The following is a 20,723-nucleotide window of genomic DNA, read 5'->3' on the forward strand; positions in this document are numbered from 1 at the left end:
TTTATCTTACCTTGTAGAAAAGGGTGGCAGCTGATTGGCAGTCGCCGGATTCTCTTCCGGTTGTGAATAAGTCATTGACCAAGAAATACTGCCCTTCCGTTAGCGACCCCAGCTATTTTTCTACTCACCCCACTCCCGAGGGTTTGGTGGTTCAGGCGCTACGGCAACTGGAGGCAGGCGGCGTACACTACCATCCCTCTGGATAGGGATAGCAAGCGCTTCGACAGTTGGGCCTGGAAGGTATTCTCTGCTGGGAGCATGGCCCTGAAATCTGCCAACTCTACATGTGCCTTGGCAAGGTTTTCACACACTCTGTGAAATTGTTTCTTTGGCGGCTGTGTAACGCTCACCTGGTTCCCCCGGAGGCGCCGGTCTTGATCTGGCGAGGATACTGTCTTCAGTGTTAGGCGCAGGGTTCGTTTTGCTCCCGGACTGGGCCCCCTTCCCACCGACAGTTTAAGCTGAAGAGTGAGATGTCTGCAAGGGTAAACCAAGGTATTAGTGTTTGGAAGATTCGGAAAGTTCCTAGCCCCTCTCGCCCTTTCTTTCCCCGTGGAACTGGGTTGATATTGCGCTTACCTTATATAGGTAAATGCCGGGCTCTCCATCCTGCGTCTTGTGCAGGGGTGCTGGATCCAGTTGCTTCACTGGATGCGAGCTCTGCCTCTTGATAGCGGAGGATTTGCTGAGAGCGAAGACGCCGTTAATGCACGAGCGTGCCTTGTAAGTATTAAAGTTCCTTTTGCATTGTTCTCTTCTCCTTTAAAAGTCTTAAGTCTGTAAAGTCTATGTCTTTCCTTTTTCAGATGCTGGGACGACGATGAAGATTATCCTTCTAATGGCACGTAAGTAGAAAGACTGCACTAGCGCTGGAGAATGCTCCGTAATGTCTCTTTTGTCTTTGCAGGTGCTGATGTGCAGCGCGAACAGATTGAAAGCGACGGGTAAGCAGTCTTGTAACTAAGCGTTACTAACCGATGTATCTTGCCTTGCAGGTGCCGGAATGCAGCGCGAGCTGAGTTGGGACAGGCGTAACACAGGTAAGCAGAACTTGTAGTTGAATATTACTGACCGATGTTCTTTCTCTTTGCAGATGTCGGATGCCGGAAGAGAAAGGCAGAAAAAGGCGCCTTGGATGCTGCCGTTGGATTAGGCAAGTAGATTTGCTGTCTTTACTTTAGCCTAACCTGTGCCTTTGTTTTGCAGGAGCTGTAGAAGACTGAAGAAGACTGAAGATTGGATTCCAGCAGGTTATTTCGTGTTCACAGGATCTGGAGCTGGAGGTTTCCTGGAGCTGACACGGTGAGCGTCCTGCTGCAGATGCAGAATAACGCGAAGCACGTGAAACCAATCGGGTGTGGTTTAAATAGCCTTCTGTAGTGCTTAGGCGTCTCCTTCCACGGCCCCACCCAGGTAAGAAAAGAGTTCCAGATTTCTAGAAGAGTTCCTGTGTTCTGCTTCCAGGGAGTGGCTCCTGCTCCACCCAGACAGAAAAAGTAGTTCCAGGCAGAGAAGGATCAGGAGGCTAGTTAGCTGGTAAGTAAGCAGCATGGTCTGCTACAGGTAGGTCCACCAAGCACTCTTATCTAATATGAGCCCGGCGCTTCCTGTGCCGGGACCAGTCACCATCATGAGCCTGGCGCCACTGGCGCCAGGACAATGTCCAGAGGGTCCCTATAGGGACTGGCTGGTTCCTGGGATCAGAGTCATGGGCCTGCTTCCAAGGTCGTGGGGCAAGTCCTGACCCCTTGGAAGCAGGGATCATGACAGCACCCCCCCTCAAGGCCCCTCCCAAGGTTGACTTCTCCGGAGGTCTTGGTTTGTTAGGAAATGTCCGATGAAATTTCTTGATTAGTCGGGGTGCGTGTACATGTTCTGCAGGTTCCCAAGATCTTTCTTGGGGGCCGTAGCCTTTCCAGTCAATCAGGTACTGTAGTTTTGATTTGGAGATCTTGGAATCCAGGATATTTTTGATTTCAAACTCAAGTTCTCCGTCAACTAGGATAGGTTCAGGAGATTTAGTCAATCGGATTTCCGGTTGAACAGGTTTTAGTAGTGAAACATGGAAGACTGGGTGCATTTTCATGCGAGGGGGTAAATCCAACTTGACCGCTACTGGATTTATTATGGCAGTAACAGAGTAGGGTCCCAGGTATCTTGGGTTAAAGGTGCGTGGTCCCTTTAGGGGTAAATATTTGGTAGATAACCAGACTTGATCTCCAATTTGGTATTGAGGGGCTTCCTTTCGATGTTGATCTGCTCCTTTCTTGTATTGTTCCTTGGCCCTTTGAAGGTGGCTAGTAGCTTCCTTGAAGGCTTGGGTGATGGTTGAATGTAGGTGGTCAACTGCTGGTGTTCCAAGATCCTGAGGTGGATCCAGGTTAGAGGTTCGAGGATGATTACCATACAAAAGAAAAAACGGGGTCTTTCCGGTTCCAGAGTGGACTGAGTTATTGTAAGCGTACTCGGCTATCCAAAGGATGTCCTTCCAAGTTCCTCCTGTCTGTTGCAGCATGCAGCGTAGGTACTGTTCCAAAGTCTGATTGGTCCTTTCGGTCTGACCATCGGTTTGTGGGTGGTGACTGGTGGAAAGCCTCACATCAATTTGAGCTAACCGACAGCAACTCCGCCAGAAGTGGGAGATGAATTGACTTCCTCTCTCTGAGATTAAAACTGAAGGAAAGCCGTGCAACCGAACGATGTTTTCAAGAAATTCTCGAGCCAGGATTGCTGCTGACGGTAACCCCTTTAGTGGGATGAAATGTGCCATTTTTGAAAATAAGTCTACGATTACCAGGATTGTATTGTATCCGGAACAGGGAGGTAAGTCGGTGATAAAGTCCATGGAAAGGGTATGCCAGGGATGAGGTGGGATTTCAAGTGGTTGTAAGAGGCCTGCTGGTTTTTCCTTAGGACTCTTGTTCTGGGCGCACACTCCACAGGACATGACAAAGTTTCTGATGTCTTTTCTCCAAGATGGCCACCAAAAGTGACGCTTGACCTTTTCCGAGGTCTTGGCCATACCCGGGTGTCCTTCCATTAGGGAGTCGTGATAACAAGAGATGACTTGATTTTGTAAGCTGGTACAGGGTAGATAAAGTCGTTCCTTGAAGTATAATAAGTCGTTCTTTACTGTGAAGTCTTCCCCCCGAAGCTGCCATTTTTGTATGTCCGTTGGAGTTACAAGTTGTTTAACCTGGGTTTCAATTTCTTCAATGGATTGCATGCTGATCAAACCCAGGATTCTTTGTTCAGGAATAATAGGTACGAGCTCAGGGTTAACCATGTGTTCCTCTACTCCGATTCGAGAGAGGGCATCCGCTTTACCATTCTTATTGCCTGGTCGGTAGGTGATTATAAAATCAAATTCGGCAAAAAATAATGCCCAGCGAAGTTGTCTGGAGGATTGAGCTTTGGCTGATTTAAGATACTGTAGATTACGATGGTCAGTAATGACAGTGACTGTGTGTCGGGCTCCTAAGAGATAATGCCGCCAGGCCTTAAAGGCGGACTTAATAGCCAACAGTTCCTTGTCGGTAATGGTGTAATTGATTTCTGGGGCTGATAATTTACGAGACCAAAACGCCACGGGGTGCAACTGGTTGGTTTCTGGATCTCTTTGTGAAAGCACTGCTCCCATAGCAAGGCTGGAGGCATCGGTCTCAACGATGTAAGGTAGTTCCGGGCGGGGATGTTTTAAAATCGGGGCTGAGGTAAATTTAGTCTTTAGCTCCTGAAAGGCTTGTTCTGCCTCGGTAGACCATTCAAAACGTTTGTTTTTTCTGAGGAGAGCTGTAATGGGTTGGACTACCCGAGAAAAGTCGGGAATAAACCTGCGATAGAAGTTGGCGAAGCCCAACATACTTTGAACCCCTTTTACAGATGATGGTGAGGGCCACTTGATTATTGCATCTACTTTCCTCGAGTCCATGTGAACTCCGTTAGGTGACAAAATAAATCCCAGAAATTCGACCTCCGTAACATGAAAGACGCACTTCTCAAATTTTGCAAAAAGTTTGTGTTTGCGGAGCCTCTCCAGTACTGCGGTTACATGTTTTCGGTGTTCTGCCTCAGAGGACGAATAAACCAGAATGTCGTCAATGTATACAACTACACACACATCAATGAGTTCACGGAGCACGTCATTCATAAAGAACTGGAATGCGGCAGGTGCGTTACACAACCCGAAGGGCATCACTTGATACTCGAACAGTCCATACTTGGTACGAAAGGCCGTCTTCCATTCATCGCCCTCCTTTATTCGCACCAAATGGTAGGCTCCTCTGAGGTCTAACTTAGTATATATGCAGGCGTTTTTGACTTGGTCAAGTAGTTCTGGGATCAGTGGCAATGGATACCTGTTCTTAATTGTAATCTGGTTCAGGGCACGGTAGTCTATACACGTTCTTAAGTCTCCCTCCTTTTTTGGCACGAAGAACAGAGCTGAGGAGGCCGGGGACTTCGAAGGACGGATGAATCCGTTAGCCAGGTACTGGTCCAAATATTGCCTTAGGTGGAGATTTTCAGGTTCAGTAAGGGCGTAAATCCGACTGCACGGAGGAGTGGATCCGGGAATCAGGTCTATCTGACAGTCGTATGATCTGTGAGGAGGCAAAGAATTAGCTTGGTCTTTCCGAAAGACATCTTGGAATTCCTGGTATTCAGGAGGCAGTTGCGGACTCTCAGAAACAGTTGCAGCTAGTTTGGTGGAGAGCTGAGGGTAGCAGGTAGAAGCGCATTCTGGAAACCGTATTGTCTTTGCTCGCCAATCAATTTGAGGATTGTGTTTCTCCAACCAAGGAACTCCCAAGATGACTTGAAACTGAGGGGCCTTGATCACATCAAACACGATCTTCTCTTGATGCCCATCTTGGCTTACTAACGTTACTTCCATGGTGGTGTGAGTTACGGGTCCGGAAGCTATTTCCGTCCCATCCACGGTGGTAATGACGTCTTTCACCGTCTTTGGACAAAGAGACAGATTCATCCTGGCGGCCAGCTCACAGTCCAAGTAATTCCCGATTGCGCCACTGTCAATGTATGCTTTAATGGCATGCATACGATTAGGTTGTTCAGGACTCACGAGGACCATGGGCATGATGAAATGCGAGGTCAAAGAACTGGTTTTAACGCTCGGCAAGCGGACCTCTACACTTGCCGGGCGAGGTCGTTTCCCGGCTCAGAATTCTCGGTACCTTTATCAGACGCCCCTACTATCTTCTTCTTGGGTTTCACTGGACAATCTCGAAGAAAGTGCCCTGAGTTTCCGCAATAGAGGCATAATTGCAGTTGTCTCCTCCTTTCCCTCTCCTTTTGGGTTAAAGGTCCTTTTACACCCCCTATTTGCATGGGTTCCACGGAATCAGTTCCTTTCGTAGAACTTTGTGGCCTTGAAAAAAGTCGGGTTTCAAATCTGGATCGATCGGCTTTCCGATTCTGAAGTCGATGATCCAATTGCACTACCAGATCGATATATTCGGAACAGTCTTGTGGAGGGTTTACCACTTGAGCCAGAACGTCTTTTAATTCCCCACGCAGACCTCTGTAAAACAGTGTGATCCTCTTATCCTCCGGCCATCTGGTTTCCACCACTAGTCTGTTAAATGATGCAATATAAGTCAGAAGATCTTGATTGCCCTGTCGTAGCGAAAGAAGTTCATTGTCCAAGGCCTGTCCCTGATAGTGCCTTGCGAACAGTTTCTCCATACTGGCTTGGAAGTCCTGGAAGTTATGGAGAATGGGGTCATCTTGAGACACTAAAGGAACGGACCAATCTGCGGCACTGCCACTGAGATAAGAGAGCACGAAGGCCACTTTAGCCTGGTCCGTTGGAAAAGCGGCGGGTCTGCACAAAAAGTGCAAGCGACATTGATTGAAGAACACAGCAAACCTTTTTGAATCACCTGAAAAGCGTTCGGGCGGAGCCAAAGGTATATTTCCTGGTAGATTGATTTGTACTGGATTCGAGGAAGCTGGAGGAGCGTGGCCCCCACTTGGGGTTGGTAGAGGAATTTGTCCAGCTTGGGCTTGCAGCAATTGTCTAGCCAAATCGTCTGTTCGCTCTTTGGAGACCACTAACTCCCTCCTTAGGGCATTTGTTTCCTGACGTGCAGCGTGTACTTCCGCCCTCAACTCCCCGAGTAATTGGCCCAACTGGTCTGTGTCTGAGGTTTCCATTGCGCCTGGGCGGGAATTTTGTGGTAAGGCTTCGCGTTCTGTAACGCTCACCTGGTTCCCCCGGAGGCGCCGGTCTTGATCTGGCGAGGATACTGTCTTCAGTGTTAGGCGCAGGGTTCGTTTTGCTCCCGGACTGGGCCCCCTTCCCACCGACAGTTTAAGCTGAAGAGTGAGATGTCTGCAAGGGTAAACCAAGGTATTAGTGTTTGGAAGATTCGGAAAGTTCCTAGCCCCTCTCGCCCTTTCTTTCCCCGTGGAACTGGGTTGATGTTGCGCTTACCTTATATAGGTAAATGCCGGGCTCTCCATCCTGCGTCTTGTGCAGGGGCGCTGGATCCAGTTGCTTCACTGGATGCGAGCTCTGCCTCTTGATAGCAGAGGATTTGCTGAGAGCGAAGACGCCGTTAATGCACGAGCGTCCCTTGTAAGTATTAAAGTTCCTTTTGCATTGTTCTCTTCTCCTTTAAAAGTCTTAAGTCTGTAAAGTCTATGTCTTTGCTTTTTCAGATGCTGGGACGACGATGAAGATTATCCTTCTAATGGCACGTAAGTAGAAAGACTGCACTAGCGCTGGAGAATGCTCCGTAATGTCTCTTTTGTCTTTGCAGGTGCTGATGTGCAGCGCGAACAGATTGAAAGCGACGGGTAAGCAGTCTTGTAACTAAGCGTTACTAACCGATGTATCTTGCCTTGCAGGTGCCGGAATGCAGCGCGAGCTGAGTTGGGACAGGCGTAACACAGGTAAGCAGAACGTGTAGTTGAATATTACTGACCGATGTTCTTTCTCTTTGCAGATGTCGGATGCCGGAAGAGAAAGGCAGAAAAAGGCGCCTTGGATGCTGCCGTTGGATTAGGCAAGTAGATTTGCTGTCTTTACTTTAGCCTAACCTGTGCCTTTGTTTTGCAGGAGCTGCAGAAGACTGAAGAAGACTGAAGATTGGATTCCAGCAGGTTATTTCGTGTTCACAGGATCTGGAGCTGGAGGTTTCCTGGAGCTGACACGGTGAGCGTCCTGCTGCAGATGCAGAATAACGCGAAGCACGTGAAACCAATCGGGTGTGGTTTAAATAGCCTTCTGTAGTGCTTAGGCGTCTCCTTCCACGGCCCCACCCAGGTAAGAAAAGAGTTCCAGATTTCTAGAAGAGTTCCTGTGTTCTGCTTCCAGGGAGTGGCTCCTGCTCCACCCAGACAGAAAAAGTAGTTCCAGGCAGAGAAGGATCAGGAGGCCAGTTAGCTGGTAAGTAAGCAGCATGGTCTGCTACAGGTAGGTCCACCAAGCACTCTTATCTAATATGAGCCCGGCGCTTCCTGTGCCGGGACCAGTCACCATCATGAGCCTGGCGCCAATGGCGCCAGGACAAGGTCCAGAGGGTCCCTATAGGGACTGGCTGGTTCCTGGGATCAGAGTCATGGGCCTGCTTCCAAGGTCGTGGGGGCAAGTCCTGACCCCTTGGAAGCAGGGATCATGACAGGCTGAGCATTCCCAAGGCGGAAGAAAGGGATGGGTTCCTTGCTCTTGTGCAGGACGGCAAGGATGCCATGTATGAATCCCTTCAGTCGGGTTTGGATACGGCCGGCAGTGTTAGCCGATCCATGGCTGCGAGGACCGTTATACGTAGATTTGCGTGGTTCCTCCGGATGTGCAGGCCCGTCTTCTCAACATGCCCTTTGATGGCACACATTTGTTTGGCAGCAAGGCTGACAAGAGCCTTCAGAGGTTGCAGACCTCAAAAGCTGCGGCAAAATCTTTTAAGCGCTGCAGTGTCAACCTTTGCCTTTTCGTCCTAGGGGATAGCAGTGGAGGGGAGATTCCTTTCGTTACTACTCCTCCTTTGGTAGAATGAGAGTAGCCGCCAGTCAAAGGGGCCAGCGAAAAAAGTACCCATGGTGGTCGGGGAAATCGTGGTGCCAAAGCCGCCCAGGCAGCTGCCTCTTTGCCCTCAAGCACTGCCGCAGCTGCTTCCAAACAGTCATAAGGCCATGTCCCATGGTTCGCTGGTTGGGGGCAGACTGGCTCAGCATCTCAAAGAATGGCGTGCCATTACTTCAGATGCGTGGGTTCTGGATTCCATTGCCCACGGCTACTGCCTTCCTTTCCTTCAGCGGCCTCACGACAATCCACCAGGGAATCTCTCTTTGAAGCTTCCGGATCTGTTCCTTGCGCAGGAGATCTTGAGCCTGCTGGTGAAAGGTGCTATAGAACTGGTGCCTGTAGCGAAGAGGAACAAGGGATGGAATTCCCCTTATATTTTTATCCCAAAGAAAGAAGGGGGATTGAGACCCATCATGGACTTGCGTTGGTTGAACAAACTTCTCAGGAAGGACAAGTTCACGATGGTCACTCTTTCTCAGGTTCTCCAGGCCCTTCAACTTCAGGATTGGTTGGTGTCTCTGGACCTCAAGGATGTTTACTTTGATGTGCAGATTCATCCCACGCAAGTACCCGAGGTTTGCGGCTGGCGACTCGCACTTTCAGTTTCGGGTCCTGCCGTTCGGATTGACCTCCGCCCGAGGGTCTTCACCAAGCTCATGGTGGTGGTGGCAGCGTACCTCAGGCAAGGGGGGATTAACGTCTAACGCTACCTGGACAACTGGCTGATCCGGGTGCGCTCTCCCTAGCTGGCGTTGGATAATCTTGCCGTCACCTGCCTCAACCTCCACAGACTGGGCTTCACCCTGAATTTCAAGAAGTTGCATCTGACGCCTTACCAACGGCTCCAGTACATCAGTGCTATTTTAGACTCGTTCTTGGGCAAGTGTTCGCCTCTCAAAGTAAGGGGTCATCACGTTGTGCAGATGGTGGACAAGTTTCAACATGCCCAGAGTCTCCCGGCTTTCGAATTCTTAAGTGTTGCTCGGCCTCATGGCCTCCTGCATTTTTCTGGTGCCAGAGGCCCGGCTGCGGATGAGATCCCTGCAGTGGGCTCTCAAGATGCAGTGGTCATAGTTCTCCAACAAGATGTCGGATCCTGTTAGGATTCCACTCTCGGTCTCCCAGGATATTGATATTGATTTTATTTCTATCGCGCTTGTACACAAGTGTTTCAGAGCGCTACAAGGCAAGGGAGTAGAACAGGGGGGGAACAGAACGGCAATCTTACTAGGCCCAGTGGCATTGAGAATGTGCAAGTGCATGGGAGAGGGGGAGGGGAAAAGTGCATGAAGCGGGGGAGAAGTGGAAAGTGTGAAGCAGAGGAGAAACGGATAAATAGCAATAAATAAAAAATAAAGGCAACAAACCGTGGTAGTACAGCCAGCAATTTGCAAGTGCTAGATTTAAGGCAGCAGAAAGGGTAGGTCTGATTAGTACAGGAAGAAAAAGGGGGGCCTGTATGGGTACAGATACAGACCGCAGTGCAAGGGGTGGCCTGGAGGCAGTGCGGGAGGGTGGCAGGGTGAGCAGGTACCTGGGCCCGGATGACAGAGGGTGGCCAGGTGCACAGTGCCGAGAGAGAACAGATCAGCAGTGGAGAGGAGGAGCGAAGGCAGAAGAAAAGAGGAAGGTCTTGAGGTGCTTCCTAACCCGGAGATGGTTTGCTTCAAGTTTTAGAGTGGCAGGGAGGCTGTTCCAGAGGGAGGCCCCAGCCGAAGACAGAGATCTACCCCAGCATGCTTCTTTGAAAAACGACTGACCCTGGGGGAGTTAGAGGTAGAGGAGCGAAGAGCTCGAGAGGGGAGGTATTTGCGGAGGGATAGCTGAAGGTATTTTGGACCTAGGCCCCAGAAAGCCTTGTGCACAATGCAGAGGGTTTTGAATTTAATCATTGCATCCACTGGGAGCCAATGGAGAGATTTCAGAGCTGGAGAGCTACAATCCCAGGGCTTGAATCCAATGACAAGTCTTGCAGTCCTGTTCTGGGTTGGTTGCAGAGGGCGGAGAGTAGAGGCAGGTAGATTTAGAAAGAGGCTGTTACAATAGTCCAACCTAGAGACAACCAGAGCTTGGGATACCATGACTTCTGGGGGAAGGAGAGGACAGGCAGAGTACCTCTGAGGAGGTGTAGTAGGACATTTGACTTTTTAGACACCTCAGAGATGTGGGCAGAGAAGGAAAGGGTGGAGTCAAAGGTGACCCTGAGGTTCTTAGCCTCGCAGGTGGGGGTACGAGGAGGGCCAAGAGAACCCGGCCATAGAGTGAGGTGAAAGGATGGTGAAGATGTGCCGATGAGGAGCATCTCTGTCTTGTTGGCATTCAGACAAAGATCATTGGCTACACACCAATCCTGAATGGCAGTTAGGCAATCAGAGATGAGAGGGAGAGGAGGTGGCAGAGGGTAGCCTGAAAATGAGTTGAGTGTTGTCAGCGTAGCACTGGAAATTTGAGCAGACAATTGCAATGCAGTGGGCAAGAGTTGCCAGGTATTGGTTGAAAAGCCAGGGCGAGAGGGTAGACCCCTGGGGAACACCACAGGTAGAGAAGAAGATAGATGATCGGAAGGACCCAAGTTGGACCTGGGAGGGTCCGTCTGAGAGAAAAGAGGTCCGCCAAGCCAGAGCCTGATCAGTGATACCTAGGTTTTCACGGAGACTGTTGAGCAGGATGGTATGGTTGACCATGTCAAAGGCAGAAGAGAGATCGAGGAGGATGAGGACAGATGGAATGTTAGTCAAGGTTGGAGAGCAGATCTGTGGTGGGCCAATGAAGGGAACATGATGAAGGGGGGAACAGTTTTGGCAACCGTGGCCGGAGGTGACGGTAGTGACGGATGCTTTGCTCACAGGATGGGGTGCTCATGCCAACGACTTGACCGCCAATGGTCGTTAGTCTCAGTCAGAGTCCAGACTCCACATCAATCTGTTAGAGCTGAGGCCCCTCTGTACGGGGGAGGAGTGTCCTGATCATGACGGACAACACAGTGGCCATGCATTACCTCAAAAAAAAGGGGCTAGGGTCACTTCCGTTGTGCAGAGAGGCAATGCAGCTCTGGTTCTGGGTCATCCAGTAGGAAATTTCGATCTCGGCAGTTCATCTGGCTGGAGTCGAAAAGGCAGCGGCGGATGCTGTGAGCAGGCAGAACACGGTCTCCCACGAGTGGGAGTTGACTCAGGAAGTCCTTCAGGAGATCTTCGCCCTTTGGGGAACCCGCAAGTGAATCTCTTCGCCAACAGTGTCAACCGGAAGTGCGAGAGATTCTGCTCAAGGGAATTTCCTCCAAGAGGAGCCTTGGGAGACGCGTTCGTGGTCGATTGGTCATTCCCACTGCTGTATGCGTTTTCTCCAGTCCCCGTCATTCCTCAAGTGTTGCGGAGGTTCGGTTCCCACATGATCCTTATTGCTCCAGATCGGGCCAGGAGAGCGTGGTACCCGGACCTTCTAGAAATATCCATCTGTCCTCCACAACATCTTCCGTACAGGGAGGATCTGCTCTCATGCGTGAAGGGGAGGTTGAGGGGGAGGAAGGGTCAGGTTCTCGATCCAGAGGTTAGGACTCTCAACCTTCACGCTTGGTATCTGAAAGGTTGAGGTATATGGATCGGGACCTCCCGGATGACGTGATGGAGGTGTTGCTTTCGGCCAGGCGGCCTGCAACTAAATCCCTGTACCCTTGGCGTAAGTTCTACGACTGTTGCAGAGATCACAATGTTGATCCTTTTCAGTGCTGTATTCCTATGGTTTTGTCCTTCTTACTTTCTTTGGCCCACAGGGGCCTTCAAGTGGGTAATGACTAATGTATTCCTGCCGTCCCCTTTTCAGGTGCCGGTTTGGGATTTGAATTTGGTTTTGAAAATTTCTCATGGGTGCTCCGTTTGAACCTTTGCACTCTCGTCCTTTGACATTACTGTCCTTCAAGACTGTGTTCTTGGTTGCGGTTACTAGTGAGTGAATTGCAGGGACTTTCATCGAAGCCCCCTTTTACTGTGTTTCACAAGGGCAAGGTTGTACTGCGTGTACGTCCGTCCTTTCTACCAAAGGTAGTTTCTGAATACCATTTGAGTCAAAAGGCGGTTCTTCCATCTTTCTACCTTCCTCCTCATCCTGGCAAGGAAAATGAGAGACTCCATCGGTTGGATCCTAGGAGAGCTCTGAGCTTTTACATTTCTAGGATGTCCAGGGTCAGAGTGGACGATCAACTCTTTGTATGATATGCCGACACCGTTTGGGCCAGGGGGTTTCCAATCGGACCTTGTCCAGGTGGATTATTCTTACTGTTATGGAGTGTTACCGATTGGCGGGTAAGGACCCTCATGAAGGGTTGAGAGTACATTCCACTAGGGGCGTGGCTACTTCCACCGCCCTCCAGCGGGGTGTTCCTATTAGGAATATTTGTGATGCCGCTACATGGGCTTTCATCAACACCTTTGTAAAACATTATTCCCTGGATACAATCCATGGTCAGGATATGGCTTTTGGGAAGGCTGTTCTTTATTCCGCAATCTAATTGGGTACTCTAAATTCTTTTCCCTCTTCCATCTACTGGTTCTGCTTGGGAGTCTAAGATGTGGAATACGTTGGAGGGGACAATCCATTTGAAAAACAAGTTACTTACCAACTGATAACATTCTTTCTACTGGATGTTCTTCCAACGTATTCCACATCGCCCTCCCAGCCTGCCCCTCAGGAGAATTTCCTATGCGATTGCAGCTTCCCGTTCTGCAACGCTAAGTGCAGTCAAGCAGGCATGAGACTGGTGCCACACGTTCTGAGGGAAAAAAGGCTACGGGCGCTGTGCGTCCAATTTATAACATCCTGTGACATCGCCCTCGACAGAGGCCTTCGAGGGACATTGACCCGACGCCATCGACGCAGGACGCCATCTGCTGAAAAAGTTTCCGAAATGCAAAACTGTAGACATTACATATCAAAGATGTGGAATACGTTGGAGGAACATCCAGTCGAAAGAACGTTACCAGCTGGTAAGTAACTTCTTTTCAAAAAAGCACTATACATGATGTTTTTCGGGATGACTGGGCAGTCTCACATTTTGGTGCCTTACCATTTGATAAGAAATTGAATGGTACAATACCCAGGTGTTGGTGAAGGCAGCATTGAGATATTAAGGAGCAAAAGCAAAATTCAATGCGCATAAGAGGACTTTTACAAGTCCCATTCCCATTTACGCATCTGTACAGTTCATGGGGAGATCTGTAGTGTCACTCCGCTGTCCTCTTTGACCTGGATGACTCTGGTGCTACTTCATTGCAAATGGGGTCTCTTTTCAGGGATATCTTGAATCCTAGCACACTTGGGGAGATGGGTGAGGATAATTGTAAGTAACTTGTCTTGTTCACACCTCAGTGCTGCAAGGGTCTTCATGAAGATGGACTTGTCAAGGGGTAAACTGATCCAATGGGGGGGGGGGGGCAGCATTAAAGGTGAAGGATACTTTTAAAAATGGTGCCATTGCTTGTAGACTGCCATCCCACATGGAGGCATTCTGCAGCAGAGATGGGTGAGGATAATTGTAAGTAACTTGTGTTGTTCACACCTCAGTGCTGCAAGGGTCTTCATGAAGCCACCACACTTTCGCCCAATTCATGCATAAGAAGAGGGAAACAATAGTGATGTCCTTTTGGTGACATCTTTAAGAGTTATTGTGATTACTATGACATGACACCTGCCTACTACAAATGTAACTTCTTTCATGTGTGCTCTTAAAAAGCCTGTGCAATTTAATTAACATACTCTGATAGATTGGAGTTGTGACCATTTTATGACATGATTTACACTGCCGAACGAGTAAAAATCACTCTCCACCGTACCTCAGACCTTAGTAGGTAATGGCAGTTTCCTTCTAAAAGCTCCATATTATTATAGACTTCTGTCTTTGCATTTTTCACCACTGTTTGCTCTGCTTTATTTTTACAGACGCATCCAGTGTATATGGCAAGACTGATCTTTCAGATGCCCCAGAACAAGTCAACAAAGTTCATGGAGTCTGTGATTTTCTCATTGTACAATTATGCCTCCAATCGAAGAGAAGCTTATCTGCTCCTACAACTTTTCAAAACTGCCCTCCAGGAGGAAATCAAGTAGGTTTTGCTGGGTATTCTCATTGCCTTGTAGCTTTGCTTTTTTTCCAATTTGTTTTGAATAATGCATAGTGATTTGTATGAGGCTTTGTGACTGTTTTGTATGAGCTATAATGTGTTCAGCTTGCGATACCCTTTGATCCTATATTCATATTACTAAACTGCCTTGGTGCGTGATAGCTCTGTATTTCCCTCCCCTTTTCTGTAGGTTCAAAAATTGGAATGAGCTACAGTGTGGGTCGTATCTTTCCAGATTTAAATACTTCTGGAATCTTTCGCGACCTCTGCGACTCACTCTTTTCTCCCTTCTGGCCCGACTCACTCTGCAGGGCACACCCTGAATGTACTGATCTTCTCGGACCTTCCCCTCTCTAACCCTCTCACCACTCCTCTCTCCTGGAGTGACCACTTTCTCCTCTACTTTCTCACTACCCTTCAGGCCGAGTGAACCCCTACACTGCCACCCACCTTCTCAGTAATCCGACCCATGAAGCGTGTCTCAGTTGAGGTTTTCGCCACCGTTATCTCTCCCCCTCCTGCACCTCTGGCTGACTCAGATCCTGACAGAGCCCTTTCTAACCTCCATTCTTTTATCTCTGACACTCTTGATGTACTTCACTCCTGTCATGAGGATCCGCTTGAAGCCCAAAACCAAGTGCAACTCTTGGTACTACTCAGACCTTGTCATCCGTAAACACAAGTGTAGGGTGGCTGAGAGGAAATGGCTGGCATCCTCTGACAAACTGGCCTGCCGCCTGCTCCAAAGGCAATACTGACACTCTGTCCACGCTAAGAAGAGAGCCCACATCCAGGCCTGCGTCTCTGCAGCATCCAACAACTCGTCCAAACACTTTAAGATCTGCAAGGAGCTGGCCAATTCTGCTTCAGTCTCTACCTCTACTGTCTCATCCCAGGCTCTCTGCACGGCCTTGGCTTCTCATTTAATCTCTAAAACCTAGGACATCCTGTCCACCCTCTCGTCCTGTCCTCCTTCTCCCTCTACTTATTTCTCTGGCCTCCCTGCGGCCATCTCTCCTCCTCTGCCTGTCCTCTTTTTACCCCTGACGAGGTTTCTAGCCAAGCCTGATCTATGAAAGTCTTGTCAAAACAGGTTCTTCCCTGTTCATCCAAAACCATCAAGGACCACATTGACACTCGCACTCCAGCCTTGGCCGACATTTGCAACCACTTTTTGGCCACTGGAACCTTCCCCCCGTCCCCCGAAGCACTCTTGTGCACCCTCTTCTTATGAAACCCTCAGCCGACCCTTCCTGTCCGGCTAACTATCGCCCAATCTTCATTACTCATTTCCTGGGCAAACTCTTGGAAAAGCTGGCCATCTCCCAACTTAATGTTCACACTGAATCTGTTGGTTGTCTCCATGACCATCAGTCTTGCTTCAGAGCAGCCAGAAGCATGGAAACTGCTCTCCTGAACATCCCTGAAGACCTGCTCTTTTACCTTGATGCCAACAACCCCTCTGTTCTCATCTTACTTGGTCTCTCTTCTGCTTTTGACCAGGTCAACCATGCCATCCTGCTCAACCGGCTCTGTGATGAACTGGGTATCACTGATCAGGCCCTGACCCGGCTGACCTCTTTCCTCTCTGACTGACCCTCCCAGGTCCAACTAGGGTCCTTCCTCTCCTCTATCTCAATCTCCACCTGTCGTGTTCCCCAGGGGTCTAACCTTTATCTCTGGTTGTTCAACCAATACCTGGCACCTCTCGCCCACCACATTGCTTCTCTCCTTTTAGTGCTATACGGATGACACTCGGCTTGCATTCAGGCTCCCCTCAGCCGCCTCTTCTCTCTCTCTCTCTCTCTCATCCTGGACTGTCTGTCTGCAATCCAGGAGTGGTGTGCAGCCAATGATCTCTGCCTTAATGTCAGTAGGAAGGGGATCCTCATCAGCACACTTGCACCTTCCTTTCCTGTCTCTCTGGCCACCCACGCTGGGCCCTCTTCTTGCTCCCATCTGTGAGGCTAAGAAGCTGAGGGTCATCTTCAACTCACTTTCCTTCTCTCCTCACATCTCTAAGAAGTCAAGCTACCAGCTGCACCTCTCCATTTCTCACCTTCCCCCAGAAGCACACTGTCAGCGCAGACGGTCCACCGTCCATTCATCCTGGAGTCAAGATCGTTTTGTCATGCCAGGAGATAAATCTTCAAGAAGGAAGGGGGATCTGGTCTCTTTTGGTATGGTTCTCTCCAGGCTGGACTACTGCAACAACCTTTTTCTAAATCTGCCTGCCTCTACTCTCCGTCCTCTACAACTAATCCTGAATAGGACTGCGAGACGTGTCTTTGGCCTGAAGCCCATGGATCGTATCTCTACAGCCCCGAAATCTCTCCATTGGTTCCGAGTGGCAGCAAGGATCAAGTTCAACACCCTCTGCATAGTCCACAAGGCATTCTGGGACCTGGGAATGAAATACCTCCAACTCTCTCATCGTAAATATCTTCCTACTCGAGCTCTTCATTCTTCGACTCCAACTCCTTAAGGGTCAATCGCTTCACCAAGCAACAAGGTGCGGGCACATTGCTTTCTTCGGTTGGCTCCTCCCTCTAGAACAGCCTTCCTCCCTCTCTGAAACTTGAGCAGAACCATCTCCGGTTCCGGAAGCATCTGAAGACCTTCCTCTTTGCTTCTGCCTTCTCTCCTCCTCTCCCCTGCTGATCTCCTGTTTGATACTGCACTGGTCACCTGGCCAACCTCTGAATTCGGGCCCAGGTCCCTGCCTGTCCAGTTGCACACCTGCACTGCCTCCTGGCATCCTTTGCACTTGTGGTCTCTATCTGTAACCCTACAGTGCCCTTTCCTGCACTTACTAGACACTTGCTGTCTGAACTTTTATCGCTTGCACTTGCCACCTGTTGGCTGCACTACTTGTTGTTGATCCCATGCCGTGCACTTGCCCATCCTCCACCCCCCACCACTTTTCCCTTCCCCTTTCCCCTGCACTCGTGCAATCTCAGTCACTAGGCCTAGTAAGATCGTTGTTTTGTCCTCCCTATGTCTCCCCTCCCTTGTCTCGTCGTGCCTTGAAACACTTGTGTATAGGCGTGTTATAGATGCCATATCATATCATACAGTTCGATATTAAGAATTAATTTGGATAATCATTAGGCTTGAGAAACATCTTTTGTTTTAATGAATTACATTCTCCCGCAGATGCATCTGATAGATATCCCTTTCAGCATCAGCTGCTAGAAGTTTATCAGGGGGCATAGCTTATCTTGGCGTGGACCCCATCTTGACTAGACTGTGCCACTCCAGACGTGACTTTGCCAGTACATATATTACAGCACTACGCCCCCATTCTTGAGTTCCCTATTTACCCACGCTCAGAACACGATACTCTTTAGTGAGAAGATTTATTTTCAATCGCCGTAAGGTCCATCCCTGAGGACTCAGATTTCAAGCTTGGTCAAGACTGCGGCTCAAAGATGTCCATCACGGACCCGCTCAGTATTTGTTATATTTCGGGAAGTAACATGATTTAGAGCAAAGTGGATTCTGTCAACAAATGAAACCGAAGGCAATCTGGGAACTGTCGGCGAAATTGGCACCCGGGTGGCCTACATCGAAGTCTCTGGCGAGATGGACGGTAAGGTCGTTGTGCCCCGCCACCGAAGGCCCTATGCCCGAGAAAGGAAAGACACCAGAAGAAAGTGCAAAAGTGCTTGCATTCTTGAAGTGAGTCGTACCATTCGTCCTCCCGTAAGAAAAAGAAAGCAACGCCAGTGTAGACATGACTCTGGCTCATTGGGGGGGAGGAGTAAGTCCTTCCCTACTAAGGCTGCCTTGAGAGAAGAGCGAGGATGTGTTTAATAATCACATGCTCACACTCTTTGAAAAAGCTACGGCAGGTATGGCTCCGGTCTCGAAGCCTCATGCTGTCTAGGCACCAGTTGTGCCAAGAGGCTCCAGTGCCAAGGTGTCCCTGTCTGGGTCGTACGTCCACTACCTCGACTATCACAAAGTAGATAGCACCGCAGAGAGGCTTGGTCTGAATGACCCAGTCTGCATCAGCGCTGACGGTCCACCGTGCATTCATCCTGGAGTCGAGGTAGAGTTTCTTTCACGCCAGGAGATCAATCGTCAACAAGGAAGGGGGATCTGGTCTCTCTTGGTATGGAGCCAGTCAGCGGGGGAATTGGCAGAACCGACATCACAGATCAGGCCGATTACTGGCCCTGGCTGAAGGTCTGCTCGTGGTAAGTGGACCTGACAACTCACCTGTCCTGCAGGCAGCGTCCTCCTATGGACACTCCAATGACCAGTACAGGAAGAAAGTGGAAAGGGTTGTCCTGGCTTTGGGACTGGGTACTTCCTACCAAGCGACACATGGCCTATGAGCTTAAGGACATTTTGGATAAAGGCCCGAGAGCTATCCCCCAACAGCTGGATCAGGAGTTCCCAGAAGAATTGAGACCTGCTGTTAAAGGGTGCAGTGAAAGAGGTATCACCCGAGGAGACAGGATTGATCGGGTATTCTCGCTATTTTCTGGTACCCGAGAAAGGTGGAGAACTCTGTGCCATCCTGGATCTCAGTACCTTGAACAAGGTCCTGAGGAAGGACATGGTCAGGATGTTGACGTGGAAGAACCATTCTCCAAGCTCTACAGCTCCTGGACTGGTTTGTGTTGCTGGATCTTCAGGACACTTATTTTCATGTGCCGATCCATCGAAAGCACAGGCGGTTCCTGAGATTAGTTGTCGGGGGACACTCACTTTCAGTTCAGAGTTCTCCCTTTTGGCTTACCCTTTGCATTCAGGATTTTTACCAAGCTGATTGCAGTGGTGGCAGTGCACCTTAGCAGATCGGGCATCCATGTATTCCCTTACCTGGATGACTATTTTATTCTAAGAAGGTCTCCGGAAGCAGCACAAGGAAACCATTTCTCTGGTTTACAATTTGGGCTTCTCTCTGAACTTTCAGAAGTCCTGTGTAGCACCAACACAGAAGCTCCAATTCATAGATGCATCATGGACCCCCGCCCCCAAAACATCCCTGAGGAGAGTCACCAATGTCAGATGGTCAAGTTTTTCCAGAACCATGACAGCTTGCCAGCAGCTTTATTCCTCAACCTCTTAGGCCGTATGCATTTTCTGGTGTCAGAGACCAGCCTCTGGATGCAATCCCCTCAGTGGCTCTTGAGGGATGAATGGTTCCAGTACTTCGCCAATAAGTAGTACAGCCTGAAGATGTCGAATTAAGTGAGCAATGACCTTATGGTGAGCCAGCAGGGAGGGCATAATGGCGGGGGAACACTTTTGGCCAACGTGGCTACTGTGGCCTCAGGTGTTCACGGATGCATCCCTGAAGGGCTGGAGCACTCACTTTGGGGGATCTGCAAGTGAACATCCTTTGGTCCCCAGTGGAATGCCGGTTGCACATAAGCAGGCTGGAGTTGCAAGCTATCAGGCTAGCCTGGATGACGTTCACGCCTACCCTCAGGGAGAAATGTGTCCTGATTCTGATGCAGTGTCCATGCATTGCCTCAACAAGCAAGGTTGTTTGCGGTCCCTACCCCTATCCAAAGAGGCTTTGCAACTGTGGTTCTGGTTGCTAGATAACAGGATCTCAGCTCCTGCAGCCCACCTGTCAGGAGTTGAGAATGGGGTGGCAGATACTCTGCACCGGCAGCACAGTCTTGCTCTAGTTCCTGGTGAGGGGTGCACTACGGTTCGCGTTCTTGGTGGAGGGGGTCCTATCAATGCTAGTCAACCTGTGTTCTCTCAGGGGGTTCCAGGCCACCAAGATCTTGCTTGTTCCCGATTGGGCAAGAGCATGGTACTAGGAACTCCTGGAAATGGCCATCTGCCAACCTTGCTGGCTTCCTTGGAAGCCAAACCTCCTATACCAGTGGGAATGTCGGGTGCTCCACCCGAACCCGGAGTGTCTCAACCTACATGCGTGATTCTTAAGAGGATGAGGCATGAAGATTGGCTCCTCTCAGAAGAGGTACTTGAGGTGTTGCTGTGTGCTCGTAGATCTTCCAATATATTGTATGGGTGCAGGTGGAGCAAATTTGGCGTGGCGTGGTGTATGGAACGGGGGTAGACCCCATATAATGCCCCACCACTAACGTGATGCAATTCCTTCTGTCATTGTTGGGCCTTCAAATAGGCATGATCTAAGGATACTTGGCAGCTTTGTCCATGTTCAAAAGGTCTTGATCAGGGATCCTTATTTACTATCCCGGTAAATAACTCATTTCTGAAGGGCCTTGGAATAGGTTTCCACCTACACCATTTGTGGCTCTGGATTGCTATCTCAATTTGGTGCTGACCTTTTTTGTTTGCATCTCTGTTCGAGCAGATGCATTCATCCTCTCTTAAACTGCTCATCCTTAAGACAGCTTTTCTGGTGGCACTCCTATCAGCAAGGTGTGTAAGCAAGCTTCAGACTTTCTTGCAGGTTGCCCTTTCTGTTTTTTCAAGGAGAATGCTTCAATTTGTCTGTGCATTGTGATGAATTAGAAGGTGTTGTCACTTCTCTGCAGTGGGAAGCTTTCCCACCAGGCTCTGGAGGTGCGGCCGTTACCCAATAGTCCCTCTAGGGGTGG

General features: G+C 49.5%; 1 protein-coding gene across 2 annotated transcripts in view; it reads left to right on the plus strand.

Moving 5' to 3' along the window:
* IQGAP3 (IQ motif containing GTPase activating protein 3) overlaps positions 1 to 20,723 on the plus strand; it is a 1,503,259-nt gene that overhangs the window by 884,944 nt on the left and 597,592 nt on the right. For both annotated transcript variants that reach the window (XM_069607146.1, XM_069607147.1), the window contains exon 25: positions 13,985 to 14,148. In XM_069607146.1, the coding sequence (XP_069463247.1) occupies positions 13,985 to 14,148 (164 nt within the window). The remainder of the gene's footprint in view (positions 1 to 13,984; positions 14,149 to 20,723) is intronic.

Source organism: Ambystoma mexicanum, chromosome 1p, assembly GCF_040938575.1.
Source record: "Ambystoma mexicanum isolate Mex_15411 chromosome 1p, UKY_AmexF1_1, whole genome shotgun sequence".
Classification (NCBI taxonomy): Eukaryota; Metazoa; Chordata; class Amphibia; order Caudata; family Ambystomatidae; genus Ambystoma; species Ambystoma mexicanum.